The following is an 18,010-nucleotide window of genomic DNA, read 5'->3' on the forward strand; positions in this document are numbered from 1 at the left end:
TGAAGACACTATTCATATAAATAATCCACTATAAAAAGACCCAGCAAAGAGTCTTGAGGACTGGAGTGTCAAAAAGTCAAATGAATTCCTTGACCCTTTGTAACTAGGCTGAGTGTTATGGCATTCGGAATCACTGTCCATTATCAAGGATGATAAGGATGAAGGAAGCCTTGCTGGGATACTTATCTTTTTGATAAAGCTGTAGACCCATAAAAATTACAGGAACTCCTGGGCTGAAAGAATTTCTTCCTTACCAGGGATAAAGCTGGGTTTAGGGCTGTTGTATATAGGGTCACTATGACTTGCAGGCGACTTGATGGCACATAACCACCACCATATTATTGTTCCTCCAGAGTTCATAGGGTTTTATTTAAGAAGTGGATGGCCAATCTGGCTTCTTAGTCTGTCTTAATCTGGGAGGTCTACTAAAACATGTCCACCATGTGTAATCCTTATGGCATTTGACATTCCAGTGGCATAGCTTTTAGCAACCCACAAGTTATCAGCAAACTGACAGACAAGTGCTATGCCAGTTATAACATTGTTCTCTGCAAACACAACAAACTGCCAGTTTAGCTTGTAACTCTAACAGCAATTAGTCTTCAAACCAGCCCAAGGACCCAAGTGATTTAGAATCACAAAATCTCATCTACGGGGTCCTGACAGGTTTAAACGAGAGGCTGCCAGCCCACACTTGATTGTTAAAGAAATCAAAATGATACTCCTGGATGCATAATTAACACCCTTTGTACCAGCAGTCAGGAAATAAGGAGACACATTGCACTGGGAAGGTCTGCAGTTAGGGAACTCTCCAAATTATTGAGGAGTAATGATGTCAATTTGAGGACTAAGATGCATCTGATTCAGGCCACGGTCTTTCTGATCATCTGCTATGCATTGGAGAACTAGAAAATGAGTAAGGATGACAGAAGAACTGACGCCTTTGAGCTGTGGTGTTGGAGAAGAGCACTGAACATCCCATGGATGGCCAAGAGAACAAACAGCTGTCTTGGAGAAAGGGTGCAGCCAGAGTGCTCTTTGGAGGCAAGAATGATGAGGTTGTTTCACCTCACATACTTTGGGCGTATTGCTCGGAGGGGCTATTTCTTGGAGAGAGACAGGATGCCGGAAAGGGTGGAGGGTCAGTGAAGGAGAGGAAGACCTTAACCAGGTAGACTGACAAGGTTATTGCCGCAATGAGCTCTAGTGTGTAGGGACATGTGAAGATGGTACAGGACAGGACTGGCTTCAGATCTATTGTTCAGAGGGTTGCTGAGTACACTCGACAGCACCTAACCATCACCACCACCACCATCTTAGCCTAATATTTCAATTATTCAGGATCCAAATGGTTTTATTTAAAGCAATTATGATTAAATAAAGAAATACTAATGTAGTAAAAGTCCCATCACTGATTCTCACCCTTCACTTTACAAAAGGCAATCTGCTTAGATATTTGAACAGACCACTCTTTGAAGCTGTTCAAACTCTATCAGTAGTTTTTCCCTGATTAAAAAAATCCGAATAAGCCACACTCTCAGTCTGGCTGGTCTGCTCCAGCCTGGAGTCCATTACACACCCAGAGCTCAGCAAACTGGGTGCTGTGATCAGCCTGACCTTGATACCAGTAAAGCTGTTGTCAGTGAAAACAATGAAGATGTGCTATCAAAACAAAGCCAGATGCTGAAAAAGAAACAGGAGTCTAGAACAAGTCTCTCATCACAAAAGAGGACTTGAAGATACAGCACTTTTGGGGTGAGTGTCCAAAATACAATTGTTGATATAATTTTAAGTTCCTTGATACAAAGACAGGTCTGGATTTTACTAGAGACACCACTACAGTGAAGCCAGCTTCCTAAAGTCTGACTCACTGGCAACTGGGAATCTTTGTCTTCAGTTTAACATCTACTGGCTCATAGCAGCTTATCTCTATATTCAGAGAACAAGGTTATAAGTTATGGCTCCTAAATCCACACCCTAAAGTTGACAGAGGCAGAAAGGCATCAGGAAATAAACATACACTCGGAGTGGCTCCGAGTCATTACAGTGGTGCTGACTGTGCAGACCCCTCCCCTGGCTCTGCTTGGTGTTGGGGAAATGGTGGCAAGAACTCTCCCAAAGGGATCCCAGAGCTGCAGCCGCCAGTCACTGCCAGCACAGCCCGCCCTTCCTAGGGAAGACAACTAAACTCACATCTAGAGCCCCTACACAGCCCTAGCCTTGGAAAATGGTGGCTGAGAAGCTGTTACGGGGGGATACCCCCCAAATATACTTCTAGCCAGTTACGACTGCAAAAACCATGAAGGGTAGGACTGCTTTGGACTGGGGCCTCTTTCCAGATGCAGGGCCTGCAGAGCTGCAGTGTGTGGTTCCAGTACTGGAGCATGCACCAGGGCAGGAGCATGGCACAGGGGCACAGCAGGGGGATGGCAAGGTGGGGACGTATGGCCCCAGGGTGCAAGTACGTAAGGGACCTGAGCTGCATAAGAGGCTCCGGAGGTTGAGTCTGGTACTGCCACAGGCTTGAGCCCCATGTTCTTCAACATAAAAGGACAGGGGAGTGTGGAGTAAGCATGTGACAGGGACAACAAAGGAAGAGGATGGGTATATCTACTTTAAATAGTGCGGCATTCGAATGGGGGAGGGGTGAAAGGGAAGGGAAAGAAAAGATTCTGATTAGGAACTCAAACCTGTGCGGTTTTTCATTCCCAGGCTAGGACAAAGGAAAGAAAATTCTTCTAGCCACTGTTCTAGAAGAGAAATCTAAAATCTATACTCTGTTTGTTGGGATATGAGTCCTGAAAATACCTGTTCACAGAGGCATGTTAAAATGTCTGAAAAGTTCAATTTTCTTTTGAAATGCTTTCAGTCTAATTCAGGCCATGATGGGATATAAAACCTCTGTAAGGAGCCTTCCAACAGGCGTTCCATCCATAAGGACAACTTGCTTAATTTTCCTTTGATGGGCCTGGAGCCAAGGCTGCCCGAAGATTTCCCTCGAGATTCAGCCAGGTGGAGGGAAGAGTCAAGATCACCACAGGACCCCATGGCTGCTTCTTCTTCTTCGACTGTTTTTTGGGGCTTGAAGAGGCAGAAGTATTTCTTGTGGCCATTCAGAGCCAGTACATAGCCCGTGTAGTCACGATCCATGAAATGCTTATCATACTGGTTTGGGATCGGGGCTGCATCTTGAGCAAATTCCAGTAAGTATTCTAGCCATTCTCTGTGTTTATCTAGACTCAGGAAGGAGAAGTGTAGGCAGCTGCTCCTGTAAGAAGAACAGAATACAGACTGAGTCTATTTACTGATACACCGGGTGCAGGTAATAGAAGTACCCGAGTTAAGCTTATAACAAAAGGCTTTGCCTCAAATGGAGCTTCCAAATAGAGGAAAATGAAGATTTTTCTGTGGCAGCCAGAGGAGGGACTCTACAACAGCAGCACCCTATTGCTGGGTGCTAGATGCTACGTCAGTCTCAGTGTCTAGCTCCTGGAATATATGCAGGAACTAAACAACAGACTAAGATCGAGTCCAATCTCTTCTGTTCACAGACAAAAGAACATCAAGTCAAAGGAATAAAAGGTGACCCCATAAAAGCTTAGAATTTGGGGTTGGGAAGATTACAGATAACATCCTGATGACTCAAAGATCTCCAGTCAGCTCCTTACCCAAATATTCTCTCACACACGCCTGGTGCTTACCCAGTGAACGAGTAGACCTCAAAGGCAAATTTCTGAAGCAGGCTGGTCTTGGTGGACTCTGACAGGATAAGGACCACATTGATGTGGCCTGGCCGCAGGCGTACCAAGTTACTGGTATATGTTATATCTGTGAGTTCAGTCACCTCCACAAAGCCTTTTTTAGGAATCTTGCTGTAGAGTAATATTGAGGAGTTAGATGTTATTAAAATAGAGGAATTTAGAAAATCAGCAAGTAGAAACAAAATGCCATACTGCTTTTCAGCTGGTCCTGAAGCAGCTTGAGGACAGCATGCAGATGGCAGCTGTCAACCTGTCTGCTGCTTTGTCTCACAGAGACCCTTCCCCCTGCCATTGGGGTGCGTGCTTACTACTGTTCATATTCACTGCGTGATTAGGGTGACACACTCTTGACTGTTAATGGCTTATCTACATTCTCTCCAACATACTTCGTTTCCTGAGTAAATTATGGAGTAATTACAAAGTAAAAAAAATGAAGTTGGTTCTATATCTAAATGGCTAGATGGTCTCAGTAAAATCTATAGTCAGCTTTGACTTTTCCACATACCCAGAAGGAGGTGAATATAAGTTTTAAACATTCACCACACACTTGTATTTTAACACACACACATATAAGTATGTGCACACAGGTATGTATATATATGTTATTATGTACTATCAACTCAGCTGACTTTCCAGCAGGCCTTCAAAAGCAGTAAACCACAGAGGAAGTTGTCCTTCTTTGTCCTGCAGAGCAGCTGGTGGGTTAGAATCATGTGTCCTTTGGATGGCACACAGTTCCTTAGCACTAGGACACCAAAGTTCCCTTGTGTACACACACACAAACTGCCTTATTAGACTCTACTATAGTCTGTGGGTTTAGTTTATATAAATAAGAGTGTGCGTGTGTGTGTGTGTGCGTGTGTGTGTGTGTGTGTAACTGCTGTATTAGGCTATACAGTCTGTCTGTGGGTCTGGTGCTGAGGAGCGGGGGTTTAGTGTTTTGTCAGAGAAACAGCTCCTGTATCTGAACCACCTGCTGTTTTCTTTGCTGAAGGTCGGTTCTGTCTTCCCCGACTTCTCGCGAGCTTCCTCTTTATTAGGAGGGCTTGATTCTCGTTCATCATTTGAGTCACTAAAATAAGAAAAAGGATATTTTTTTAATACAAGACCACAGAGGCTGGCGATTCCCCTTGGAGAAGCTGTATTGAGAAGCCAGAGCAACAGGTACCTGAAAGCCTGCATGATGACAGTGCCAAAGAGGATGAAGAGAGCCGAGAAGATCAGGGACAGGAGGGGCATCATTTCTCGCCTGGAAGAGAATGAACAAATTATGGTCAGCTCTAGATGACTTGTTATGATGTGTCAACGAATGACAGTATGTTTCTTCTCTGGCTGAAAAAAAACAAAAGAAAAAGCTCAATCAAGCCTAAGTCTTCACATGAACACAATTTTCTAATTTTACACAAACAATTATTCTAGGGTTACAGCAGTAGTAGGGAGGAAGGCAGGGAATTCCTCCCTCCCCCTTACTGTTCTAATTCACAGATAGCTTAGTCTCAAAGTTGGACTTAGTAGTACAGCAATGTTTTTTGTTGTCCAGTACCACTGAGTCAGAACCGACCCATGGCTGACTCTCCAGTGGGTTTTCATAGGCAGTTAACTACACAAGAGGAGAAAACCCATCCTTCTCCTGCAGAACAACTTCTGGATTCAAACTGAGTGCCTTTAGAATTGCACTGCAGCTTCTTACCACTAGGTCAACAGAGCTCAGTGATAATGTGGTTGTGTAGTTGTTATGTGCTGTCAAGTCACCCATGACTCATAGCGACCCTATGTACAACAGCCCTAAACCCTGCTCTATCCTGTGCCAATTACACTGTCTCCGACACACCCATCCCGATTACCCCAGTCACTGAATCAATCCACCTCATAGAGGGTCTTCCCATCCTGCGCTGTCCCTCCACACTCCTAAGCATGATGTCTTTCTCCAAGGACCTGTCTCTCCTTAGAACATGTCCAAAGTATGTCAGACAAAGCCCCAGAATCCTTGCCTCCAAGGAGTAGCCTGGTTTAACCCTCTCTAGGATGGATCTGTTTGTTTTCTTGGCAGTCCATAGAACATTCAATACTCTTCTCCAGCACCACAGCTCAAAGACGTCAATTCTCCTTGTGAACAATCTCAATCTCTTCTATTTTGCATGGAGGTCACATCAGTTATTAAAGAGGCCATTTTATTTTGTTCCTGGCTTGATGGCTCTAGCATATGGTCCAGAGGAGTGGGAGTAGGGAGAAAAGATGACCTTCCAGCATGTCCTATCTGCTGTGACTTTCTTTTACCCCATCCCACCACCTCAGGCTGCTATTTCCAGGTGTGAGGCCAGGCGCTGGCAATCACAGATATGGGTAAGACATGGCTGTGTCCTCCAGGAGCATGGGAGCATCATGATCTGGGAGAGGGCTCTCCCTGCTCTGGTCACTTCACTACTCATCTGTACACCTATGTGCTGGGCTCCACGTGGGCAGGCTCTGAACTAGGTCCTGGAGACACCAGATGAAGAGAGCCGAGGGAAAAGATGGCCAGTAAATATAAAAGAGTGAAGTTACTAAAAGAAAAGCAAATGGGGAATGCTGTTGTGTTGTTGCTTGTTATCACGTTGAGCACAACTCATAGAAACCCTATGAACAAAAGGCCTGAAGCCCCTCTACAACTATCATTGCTTATCAACGTTCATAGTTTCTGGAGGCATGTTGTTTAGGGAGTGGATGCCATTACTGCTTCCAAACCTGTCTTAAACTGGGAGCTCCACCAAACACTGTCCACCATGTTTAACTGTTATGCCATTTGACACCCCAAGGGCACAAGGTTCAGCATCACAGCAACCCCAGCTTACCTCAGTACAGCATATTGACAAAAGAGTGCTGTACCACTTAGAAGAATGTTCCTTAGACTTCTTAGAAGAATGTATTATATTAAAAATATAATAACAACCAACTTTTAAATACAAAGGCCCTCCCTGAGGTCTTGTCGACTCTAAACAAGAGGCTTAAATAAAACACAACCCATATAATATGTTGTTGTTATGTGCTGTTGAGTCACCCACTTGATGAAAATGTCTAAATTCTTCCATTTGCTTATAGATCGCTACAGTGACTGTGGCAATGGGCTCAAGTGTGTTGTGGATGCTAAGGATGGTGCAGGACAGGATAAGGGTTGGATCTGTTGTGCTATGAGTCGCATGAGACTTGATGACACCTAACAACAACAGTATGTACTGAAATCAAAGGACAGAGTCGTTTCAAAAGAAAAACACTGATATTGGTATTGGGGGGGGCAACAGAAATTCATGTTAATAATATTCCTACCAGTTGTTATGAAATATGCTATCCCAGCAGTCCGAGATGTACTCAGAAGCAGAGTAAAGCCACCGAAGCAGAAATACCTACAGAGAAGGGAAATGAAGGCAGGTCAGAACTCAACCCCAGGGGGTGACAGTGCTCCTTCTCCCTGCAGTTCTGGAGAAACATCCCGCCACCCCAGCACAGCGCTGCCGTGGGACTTCTGCTCTCAGCAAGGACACTGTCCACAGCTCCGTGAGCCCATGAGCCCTGCCCAGCCGCTCAGCCTGGCTGGGCCCCAGCGCTTACAGGGGCGAGTTCATCCATCAGGTCGGGGAGCACAGCTTCAGAGGACAGGAGGGCTGGGTCTTTGCGTAGTTGGTCAATATAACCCAATAGGATGAATTTGTCACTCTCACTCCCAGTCCAGGGGTCTTCCAGAGTTTTATATACCACTCTTCCTGCTGTGTTTCGCCTTTCTAAGATAGACACCTGGCACAGAAAGAGGAGAAACAAAAACCAACATCAGAAATCAGAGAAAGCGCATTTACTGAGTTTTCCCTGCTTGCTTAATTGCTGGGAAGCTGGTAAAAAAGGTTGTAGTGAAGTCTGTAATATCACAAACATTGATGAATATAAAATATGTCCAACACACATCCGTAGTTTCTAACATGAACAGCTCCATGCGTGGTTCAGTTCTCCAATTTCTCTATGGCCTTGGGTTCAGATTCACTACAAGGTCTCCCAGAGCCTCAGAAACAGCAGCAGAATGACTCACTTTGCCAAAAGATTAACATTCTTCTAACAGAAGAAATTATTTTTTTCATCTTTTTTTTTAATTTATTACTTTTAATCAAAGTTTACAGAGATTCTGGATTTCCATTTATTCATTGTTGTACTTTTCTCCCTGTCTACCCATCCCTCCCAATTCACTCTTTTCACTCTTCTCTTAGAAAAGTAAAAGAAAAATTCTTTCATTGTTATACAATCCCTCCCCTCAAGTCCACTCCACTATGCTGCCTTCATTCTGGACTCCTGTCATGACAGTACCTAATCACATATGCCTTTTAAACAGTTCTCTTCCTCATCTGCTTCAACACAATATACATTATTTATTCCCTCTTTTTCAGTCTTCCCTCAACCCCGATGTCAGTCCTCTTTTTTTTTTGTGGGATTTTTTAAACTAATTTTAATCAAAGTTTACAGAGACTTAGGGTTTCCAGTCATTCATTGTTGTACTTTTCTCCCTGCTTACCCCCTCCCTTCCAATCCTCTTTTATAATAGTGGCTTTATGCAGTATTTGTCTTTTTGTGATTGAGATACTTCACTCAGCATAATGTCCTCCAGAGTCACCCATTTTGTATATATAATATTTCATGAGTTCCATGTTTTTCAATGCAGCGTAGTATTCCACTGTGTGACTATACCACAGCTTATCTATCCATTCATTTGTTGATGGGCACTTGGGTTATTTCCAACTCTTTGCTACTGTGAACAAAGCCACAATAAACATGGGTATGCAGAATAATTTTATTTATGATGAATTTCCAATGCTTTTGGTAAAAGTTATCTTCTCAGTAAGCTTTGTTCTATAACCTCTGGCAGAATAAAACAAAGGAAAGCTTTATTTCTGGAGATAAACAAAAACCAGGGTCTTCTGATGATGAAATGATGAAAAAGACAGGAGGAGAATAAAAACAACTATGAGATATCATCTTACCTGAGTAAGAATAGCAAAATTCAACAAAGCGGCAAACAGCAAATGCTGGCAAGGTTCTGGAGAAACTGGAACCCTTATTCACTATTGGTGGGAGGGTAAAATGGTGCAACTACTATGGAGGCACTTTCTCAGAAAGTTGAAAATAGAAATACCATTTGACCCAGCAATTCCACTACTAGGAATATACCCTAAAGAAACCAGAACTGCCACCCAAGCAGATATATGCATACCCATGTTTATTGTGGCTTTGTTCACAATAGCAAGGAGTTGGAAACAACCTAAGTGCCCATCAACAAACAAATGGAGAAGCTGTGGTATATTCACACAATGGAAGACTACACTGTATTGAAAAACAAGGAACTTATGAAATATTATACAAAATGGGTGACCCTGGAGCACATTATGCTGAGTGAAATATCTCAGTCACAAAAGGACAAATACTGCAAAGTGCCACTATTATAAAATGAGACTGACATCGAGGTTGGGGGAACCTAAGGAAAGAGGCGATAAATAATGTATACTACATTGAAACAGATGAGGGAGAGAACTGTTTAAAAGGACAAAGGATTAGATATTATTTTCATGACAAGATTACAGAAAAAGAAATGCATATTAAAGTGGACAGTGGACTAGGAGATTGTACAACAATGAAAGATTTTTTTTTTCTTCTTCAAAGAGAAAACGAACTGGGGGAGGGGTTGGCAGTTAGGAAATGTGCAACAATGAATGAATGGGGGGAAATCTAAATGGAAAGAATATGCTATAAAAATATATATGTTGCATTAAAAAAATCATGAATAAAAAACAAAATTAAAAAAAAGGAAAATGAATACATTAGGAAAGAAGAAGAAAAAAGATAGGAGGAGAACGCCATCGCTCTCTAGAGTGATGACAAAGGTGCCGGGAGGGGAACACAGGCAGGATGAAAGACACACTGCATAAGTAAAAGGAAGATACGTTTCTGAGCATGTTCCTGGTAGGACAAGGATATTTTACTAACTAGGATACTGTGTGGACATGAAAAAGTGAAAAGGGCTGATGTGCTTTAACCTTTCCCCACAGGAAAAATGCTTTCTGTGGACATCTACCTCTAAAAATCCAGGCTGTGGGCTGACTAGGGGGAAAGAGTGGATTAAGAGTGGGCCTTCCTACAGTTAGGAAGAGGTCTCCTGGATTCTATAGTTGAGACTCCTGAGGAAGCAGGTGCGTGGCACATACCACATATTTGTGAGGGCTCCATGTATTCATGACTCACCGCTGACTGTCCTTGAAACATGTCACCATCTGGTAGTAAGGTGCTGGCGAACTCCTGCTGCCGAGTGCTGTAGACGTGCACGAACCTCACTGTGTCCTGTGAGTTTGCAAGGGCAAAGGACAGGAAAGCCTCAAATGGTTTACTCAACTTGGTGGTCTCGGGAGTCAGTAAAACCACACAGTACCTGCATGACAACAAAGACAAGAGTGTGTAACCAGGGTCTGAGGCCACTGCTCGGACCTGTACAAGCGAGCATTTATTCCAGTGAAGAAGAGGAGGCTCTTATAAAGCAAAAATGGTTTGTACATTTGAAACTGTATGCTGAAAAGTCCCTAGTGGTGAAAGATTTCCAGATAATTAGCAAAATGGTCAAGAAAACATCACTTGAGAAGATGACAACTTTGTAGAGACCTTAATAAAATGAATCACAAGAGCAAATGTGGTCAGACCAATCCAGGCAGTGAGAACTGTTAAGTGTAGAGATGCTGAGATAGACAATGATTTGGTCTGATTCACAGTTTTAGGAGGATCACTGGCTGATGTGAGGAGAACTGAGAAGAGAGTGTAAGAGTGGAAGCAGGGCAACCAGAATGTATGGACGCTGACGGTGGCCTGTTTCTGAATGGCAGTGGTGAAAAAATGTGAGAAATGCTGGGCTTTGGAGTATTTTTTGAAAGGTAAGTAAACAGCAATCCTTAATGACCAAGGTATTTTTCTTTCTATTTAGTTGAAGTCTTTTTGCTTCTCTTTTAGACTGTGAAGGAATGTGAAAATTCTGCAAACACTGGGGAAATTTTCATTTTAAATAGTCTAATCAGGACATTTTTCAATCTAATTAAAGGTTTTCTTGTTTCTCCTTTACATTATAAAAGAATAGGGAAAATTTGCAAATGTAGGGAAACTTTAATTTTAAACAGTATTGTAGCTGTATTTTCAAATAATATGATGGCACATAACAACATGATCAATATGCTTTCCTGCCATCTCCATACGCACATGTTAAGATTTAAATCTAAACCCACTGATTTATGAACATGAGCAAAGTACATAAGCATTTTTGCCTATAATTTCCAGACTTGTTACTCTTTGTATATAACCCTTCACAGGCTTTACAGAATTAAGTGCACCACAACTTTTTCATTTTTCAGTTAAGCAGTTTAACATGTTTTTAGTGCCTTACTTCTTCACTGCTAAATCCCCCCAAAACTCAGCCAGCATGGAATGTTCAGCTGATAAAGAATAGTAACTCTCTCTATTCCATGCTTCATTAAAGTGACCCAACCTTTCTCTGACCTCTTACCACCTCACCAGGCTATCAGCTACTCAAAAGGTCTCAGCTGAGGTGGGAAGATCTTCTCTAGACTAGACCTACAAATCCAACTCTTTGGTACTAAGGTCCTCGGATATACAGAACTACGTCCATCAGTCAACAAGATTTGTGAGGTAAAGAATAAGCTGTGTCATGGGTAGATGCTTAGTCTCCCTGCAATAAAAGGCAAATAGTAAAATGGTTTCTCTACTGAAATGAAAAACTGATAGGAAGTCTTGAGTCCTTACTTCCTCTGTCGGTGAGACCGTTTCACAGGGCAGAGTTCATGGAACAGCTTCTGACTGGTGAGCCTGGCTGCCAACAGGTACTTGTTTTGCGTGATGAAGTCGTCAATGACTTGCTTCTTCATACCTCGAGCCTGGGGAAACACCAAGAAGCAGCTCATTTTTACGATATTTTTTATTGGGTTTAGACTTTACTTTTAAGCTTAATAAGTCTGGCTGACCCTAGCTAAAGAAGAATACAACATTTGTGCAAATCAAACATATGGTGCTCTTTTCAATTATGTAGTGGTAAGAAGCTATGCTACAATCCCAAAGGTATGCTGTTTGAATCTAGCAGCTGCTCCTGCGGAGAAAGACAGGCAATTTCTTTCCATGTATTTTACTGCCTCTGAAAATCTGCTGGAGGGTCAGCTATGGATTGGTTCTGACTTGACAGCAAACAACAACAGGGTTAAAATGAGTGTAATTACTTCAGGTCAAAGGAAATATCAAGTGTAGAGTGAAAAAGCAAAGGCTTTCCCCCTTTTTTCTCTTGAAAACTTTTATATGTTTTAGACAGATAGATTAAAACAGTCATTTTGCAATTGAGGCAGATTTCCATTCAGGATTTATAGCCACAGAAGAATGAAAAATAAACCTCATATATTTCAAAAGATTATAATCCTATCTAGTAGGTTTACTGACCACAACGTGGTTAATCAGAAATCATAATAAAATTTAAACTGGAAAATCCATTATGTTTGGAAATGAAAAAACTCATTTTGAGTAAGTTACTGTTCTAAAGAAAATGCGTATTAGACATTGGAAAATTATATAAATTTAAGCAACTGATGAAAATACTCTCATCAAAACTTTGGTATCAAGAAAAGACAACCCGTAGAATGAAAACTATTTGCTAATCAGATGCCTTAACTCAACCAGAAAAGATAATCTAATATAAAACAGGTCAAGAACTTGAATGGGTATTTCTCTACAGAGGATATACAAATAGCTAATATGCATATGCGGGAGAAGGATGGGCAGCCTGTTCCAGTGTAATTCACTGCCTCTGTTTTACTACCACTGAAAACCCACTAGAGGGTTAGCTATGAATTTGTTCAATATGCATATGGGGGAAGAAGCTCAACATCACTCTTCAATAGCAAAAGGCAAATCAAAACTACAGTAAGATACTATTCCAGATCTACTAGAACGGCAACTGTGAAAAAGCCCCCAAAATAACAAGTGTCGTCAAAGATAAGGAGAAATGGGGAACACTGGTACACTGCTGACGGGGAGTGTAAAATGGTGTTGAGCATTGTGCACAAGTTTGATGGTTCCTTCAGAAGTTGAATATAAAATTACCCTTGTTGTTGTTATGTGCCATCGAGTTGTTGTGACTCATAGCGACCCTATGTACAAGAGCCCTAAACGCCGTTCTATCCTGTGCCAACCTCACTGTCTCAAACACACTCATTCCCACCACTCCACTCACAGAATCGATCCATCTCATTGAGGGTCTTCCTCTCCTGCACTGTCCCTCCACTCTCCCAAACATGATGTCCCTCTCCAAGGACCAGTCCCTCCGTGTAACATGCCCAAAGTATGTCAGACGAAGCGTCAGAATCCTTGACTCCAGGGAACATTCTGGCTTCACCCTCTCCAGGACAAACCTGTTTGTTCTCCTAGCAGTCCACGGTATATTCAACACTTTTCTCCAGCACCAAAGCTCAAAGGCATCAATTCTCTTTCTATCATCCCTATTCACTGTCCAACTCTCCAATGCATAGGACATAATTGCAAAGACTATAGGCTGGATCAGGCGCACCTAGTCTCCAGCCTGACGTTGTTGCACTTCAGTACTCGAGAGGTCCCTCACAGCTGACTTTCCCAATGCAATTCGTCTCTTGATTTCCTGGCTGCTGTTACCAAGAGTGTTGATGGTGGAGCCAAGCAAACGAAAACTGTTAACTATCTCAGTCTCTTCATCATCCATACTGATGCTGCCAATGGGCCCAGTGGTGAGAATCTTTGTTTTCTTGATATTGAGCTTCAATCCATATTGAAGACTGCAGTCCTTGACATTCTGCAGCAAGTGCTTCAGGTCCTCCTCAGTTTCAGCAAGCAGGGTTGTGTCATCTGCATAACGCAGGTTGTTGACGATTCTTCCACCAATCCTGATGCCACATTCCTCCTCATACAGTACAGTGATAAGACCCAGAAAATGCACTCATGGTATTTACTCAAAAGAATTAAACATAGACACACACACAAATGATACTTCTATAACAATGTGTACTGAAGTGTTAGTCATAGGATCTAAAAAAATAGACACAACCTAAGTATTCATCAACAGATGAATGGTGTGTATCTAAGCATTGGAGTATTGTTAGGTCATATCAAGTCCAGTATGACTCATAGCAAACTTATAAACAAGAGATCTGAACCCTGTCCTATTCTGTGCCATCCTAACAACTTTTGACACACATGGACCCACTGTTGTATCACTGTGCCAGTCTTCCCGGTTAAGGTTCTTCCTCTCATCCATAAAGAGAAATTAAATTCTAAATAGTGATTAGAATAATATTACTAAAGAAAAGGAAAGAAATTCAGTTCTAATATGGATGTATGCTGAGTGAAATAAGTCAGACAAAAAGCTATTTATATGAACTATCTAGATGACATAAATTCCGAGAAAGGAAGCAGATTAATGGTTATCAATGATTGGGGGAGGGGAGAATGGAAAGTATTGCTTAATGAGCAGAAAATTTCTACTTGGGATATAGTAGTAATGGTTGCACAAAACTGTGAATACAGTTACTCAATCACTCATTTTAAAGAAGTTGTTGTCGTTATATGCCATCAGGTTGCCCGTGACCCTATGCATATTAACTTTGAACACTGGTAAACCAATCTCATCATTTCAGACAGACCTAATCTCATTTCTCCAGTCTCTTCCTTGGTCTTCCTCTCCTGCACTATCCCTCTACTCTTCCAAGCATGATGTGGTCGCTCCTGGCCACATGCTAAAAGTATGTGAGACGGAGTTTCAAAATCCTTGCCTCCAGGGTGCAGCCAGGTTTCACCATCTCTACGACAGACATGTTTGTTCTCCTGGAGTCTACAGTATGTTCAACACTCTTCCTCAGCACCACAGCTCAAAGGCATAAATGATGCTTCTATAATCTGTAGTCACGGTCCAGCTCTCTGATGCATAGCACGTAATTGTGAAGACCATGGCCTGTATCAGGCACACCTTAGTCTCTAGACTGACATCATCATTCTTTAGTAATCTAGAGAGGTCTCCAATGGCAGGCTCTCCCAGTACAATTCACTTTTTGATTTCCTAACTGCTAGTGCCAAGAGTGTTGATTTTGGAACCAAGCAAGCTGAAGTTATTAACAATCTCAGTCTCTTCATCTATCATGAAGCTGCCAAATGGCCCAGTGGTGAGAATCTTCTGTTTTCTTGATGCTGAGCTTCAATCCATTTTGAAGACCAGTCCTTAACCTTCTGAGCATACACCTCATGTTCTCCTCAGTTTCAGCAAGGTTGTATAATTTGCATAAGTTGTTGATGAATCTCCCTCCAATCCTGATGCCACATTCCTCCTCATAAAGTCCAGCCTCATAAATGCTCTGCATACAGACTGAAAAGGAATGGATATATGGTGCACCCCTGATGCACACCTTTCCTGATTCTGAACCATTCAGTGTCTCCCTGCTCTGTTCTGACTACTGTTTCCAAGTGTAGATTTCACATGAGTAAAATTAAGTGCTCTGGATTCTATATTTTTCTCAAAGTTAGCCACAATTTGTTGTGATCTCCCCAGTCACATGCCTTTGCATAGTCAACGAAACATAAATAAGACATTTCTCTGGTCCTCTCTGCTTTCAGCCAAAATTCATCGAACGTTGGCTATGATGTCCCCACTGTCATGGCCTTTTCTAAATCCCAGCACATCTGGCAGTCCTCTCTAATGTCCTGTTCCAGTCTTTTCGGCATAATCTTCAGCAGGATTTTGCTTGTGTGTTGAGAGTAGTGATATTGTCCAATAATTTCCACAATCTGTCGGGTCCTCTTTTTTTGGAATAGGAACAAATACAGATCTCTTCCAGTCAGTTGACCAGGTAGGTGTCCTCCAGATTTGTTGCCATAACATGGTGAGCACACCCAGGGCAGCATCTGTTTGCTGAAATATGTCAACAGGTATTCCATCAATTCCTGGGGCCTTGCCTTTTACCAATTCCTTCAGAGCAGCTTGAACTTCTTTCTTTATCGTGATAGGCTCTTAATCACATGTTTTTTCATGAAATTCTTCTGTGTCAGCTAATTATTTTTGGTATAGTAACTCTGTGTACCATCTTCTTTTGATACTTCTGGGTCATTCAATATTCTGCCTTTGGCATCCTTAAATATTGCAACTCGAGGATTGAATTTCTTAAGCTTAAGAAATACTGAGCAAGTTCATCCATTTTTATTTTCTGACTCCAGCTCTTTGCACATTTTGTTATAATACTTTGCTTTGTCTTCCTGAGCTGCTCTTTAAAATCTTCTTTATTTCTTCCCTTCCCTTTGCTTTGGCTTCTAGGGTGGTGTAGTGCAATATTTAGAGTCTCTTCTGACATCCAACTTGGTTTTTTCTTCCTCCTCTGTCTTTGTGATGAATTTTTTGCATTCTTCAGGAATGATATTCTTGATATACTCCCACAGCTCATCTGGTCTTCGTTGCTAGTACTCAAAGTTTTAAACCTTTTACTGAGATGTTCTTTAAATTCTGGTCATAGACTCGAGGTCAAACTTTGGTTCTTGAGGATTTGATTTTCTTTTGCTTCAATTTGAACTTGCAGATGAGTAGCTGATAGTGTGTTCCACAATTAGCACCTGGCTAGTTTTCACAGCTGATACCGAGCTTCTCCAGCGATTTCTTCTGCAGATGTGGTCAATCTGATTCCTGCGTAGACTGTCAAGTGAAGCTCATGTGTATAGACAATACTGATAAATTTTATATATGTATGTGTGTGTTTTCCCACAATATAGAAAAAGGGAAGGAACTTTGATACAGATAAAACAGCATTTAGATGGTACTCCTAAAAGAAATATTAGAAAATTAGTTAATAAACTAAGCATCCATGTCAAGAAGTTAAAAGAAAACAATAACGTATAAGTAGAAAGGAGGCAATAATAAAAATTAATGAAACAAAACAAATAAAAAGGATTAACAAAGCTAAAATAATTCACTGGAAGAGCTAATAAAACTAACAAACCTCTCATAAAATTGACCATGAGGAACAAAAGACACAAGCACTTCTTGATAAGAATAAAAAAAGGGAATCATGACCTATATTACAGAAATTAAAAAAATTACTTAAATGTGCAAACTTGGAGTAAATGAAAAAAAATTCTAGGATAATATAACAAAGCCTTAAAAATCAGAAATGTTAAACAGAACTGTAACTGCTAAAGAAGTCTGTAGTAGCAGAAAAATCTTTCCTTAAAACCAACACTTCTCCTGTACTAGTCAGATCTGATTTGACGGTACACTCACACAAAAATAATAAAATAAACACACACACACACACACACACACACACACACACACACACACACACACACACACACACCCAAAAAAAAACCAACACTTCAAAACTTAAGATCGTTTTATAGTTTCTACCAAACTTTTTTTTTAAGGAAGACAATCTAATTTAACAGTCTTCTTGAGACCAACAAATAAAACATTTCCCAAGGTATTTCCCGATGTCAAAGCCCAAAATGGGCATCAGGAGAAAGAAGAGTTGTCACTCAATCCCATGCAAAAGTCCTAAACATGACGCCAGCAAACTGAATCCCGTAACACAATGAAAAGTGAGTCAGAATCACATTCATATAGGGTTCACCTCAAGAACAGCAGTTAGATTCAACACTGGGGAAACAAATTAATAAGATCTGACACTTCACAGAAGATTTATGAAGGAAAAAACCCATCTTTAAAATGATGTCCATGCCCATCAAGAAACGAATGGATCGAGAAGCTGCAGTATATTCACACAATGGAATACTACGCTGCACTGAAAAGCAAGGAACTCATGCAATATTATTAAAAATGAGTGATCCTGGAGGACATTATGCTGAGTGAAGTATCTCAATCAAAAGGACAAATACTACATGGTGCCACTGTTGTAAAACAGGACTGACATCTGGGTTGGGGGGAGAGTGAGAAAGATGGATTCAATAATGTATACTGTATTGAAATAGATAAGGGAGAAAACTGTTAAAAAGGGATGTGTGATTAGGTATTTCTGTCATGACAGGAGTCCAGAGCAAAGGCTACATAGTGGAGTGGACCTAGGGGATGGTTTGTAAAACAATGAAAGAATTTTTCTTTTACTTTTCCAAGAGCGTAGTGTACTAGGAGGGGAGGGTTGGGAGGGGAGAAAAGTGCAACAATGAATGAATGGAAACCC

At 41.4% G+C, this 18,010-nt stretch overlaps 1 protein-coding gene across 1 annotated transcript in view; it reads right to left on the minus strand.

The window, feature by feature from the left end:
- Positions 1–2,687: 2,687 nt before the first annotated feature.
- Positions 2,688–18,010, minus strand: part of DNAJC16 (DnaJ (Hsp40) homolog, subfamily C, member 16) — a 60,913-nt gene continuing 45,590 nt past the window's right edge. Inside the window, exons 8-15 of the mRNA XM_006883626.1 lie at positions 11,571–11,701; positions 10,014–10,197; positions 7,347–7,529; positions 7,065–7,141; positions 4,930–5,010; positions 4,735–4,833; positions 3,702–3,872; positions 2,688–3,268 (exon numbers count right to left, since the gene is read on the minus strand). Coding sequence (XP_006883688.1) covers positions 2,866–3,268; positions 3,702–3,872; positions 4,735–4,833; positions 4,930–5,010; positions 7,065–7,141; positions 7,347–7,529; positions 10,014–10,197; positions 11,571–11,701 — 1,329 coding nt within the window. The 3' untranslated portion in view covers positions 2,688–2,865. The remainder of the gene's footprint in view (positions 3,269–3,701; positions 3,873–4,734; positions 4,834–4,929; positions 5,011–7,064; positions 7,142–7,346; positions 7,530–10,013; positions 10,198–11,570; positions 11,702–18,010) is intronic.

Source organism: Elephantulus edwardii, unplaced genomic scaffold, assembly GCF_000299155.1.
Source record: "Elephantulus edwardii isolate Elephantulus edwardi_28Jun2011 unplaced genomic scaffold, EleEdw1.0 scaffold00028, whole genome shotgun sequence".
In the NCBI taxonomy this organism is placed as follows: domain Eukaryota; kingdom Metazoa; phylum Chordata; class Mammalia; order Macroscelidea; family Macroscelididae; genus Elephantulus; species Elephantulus edwardii.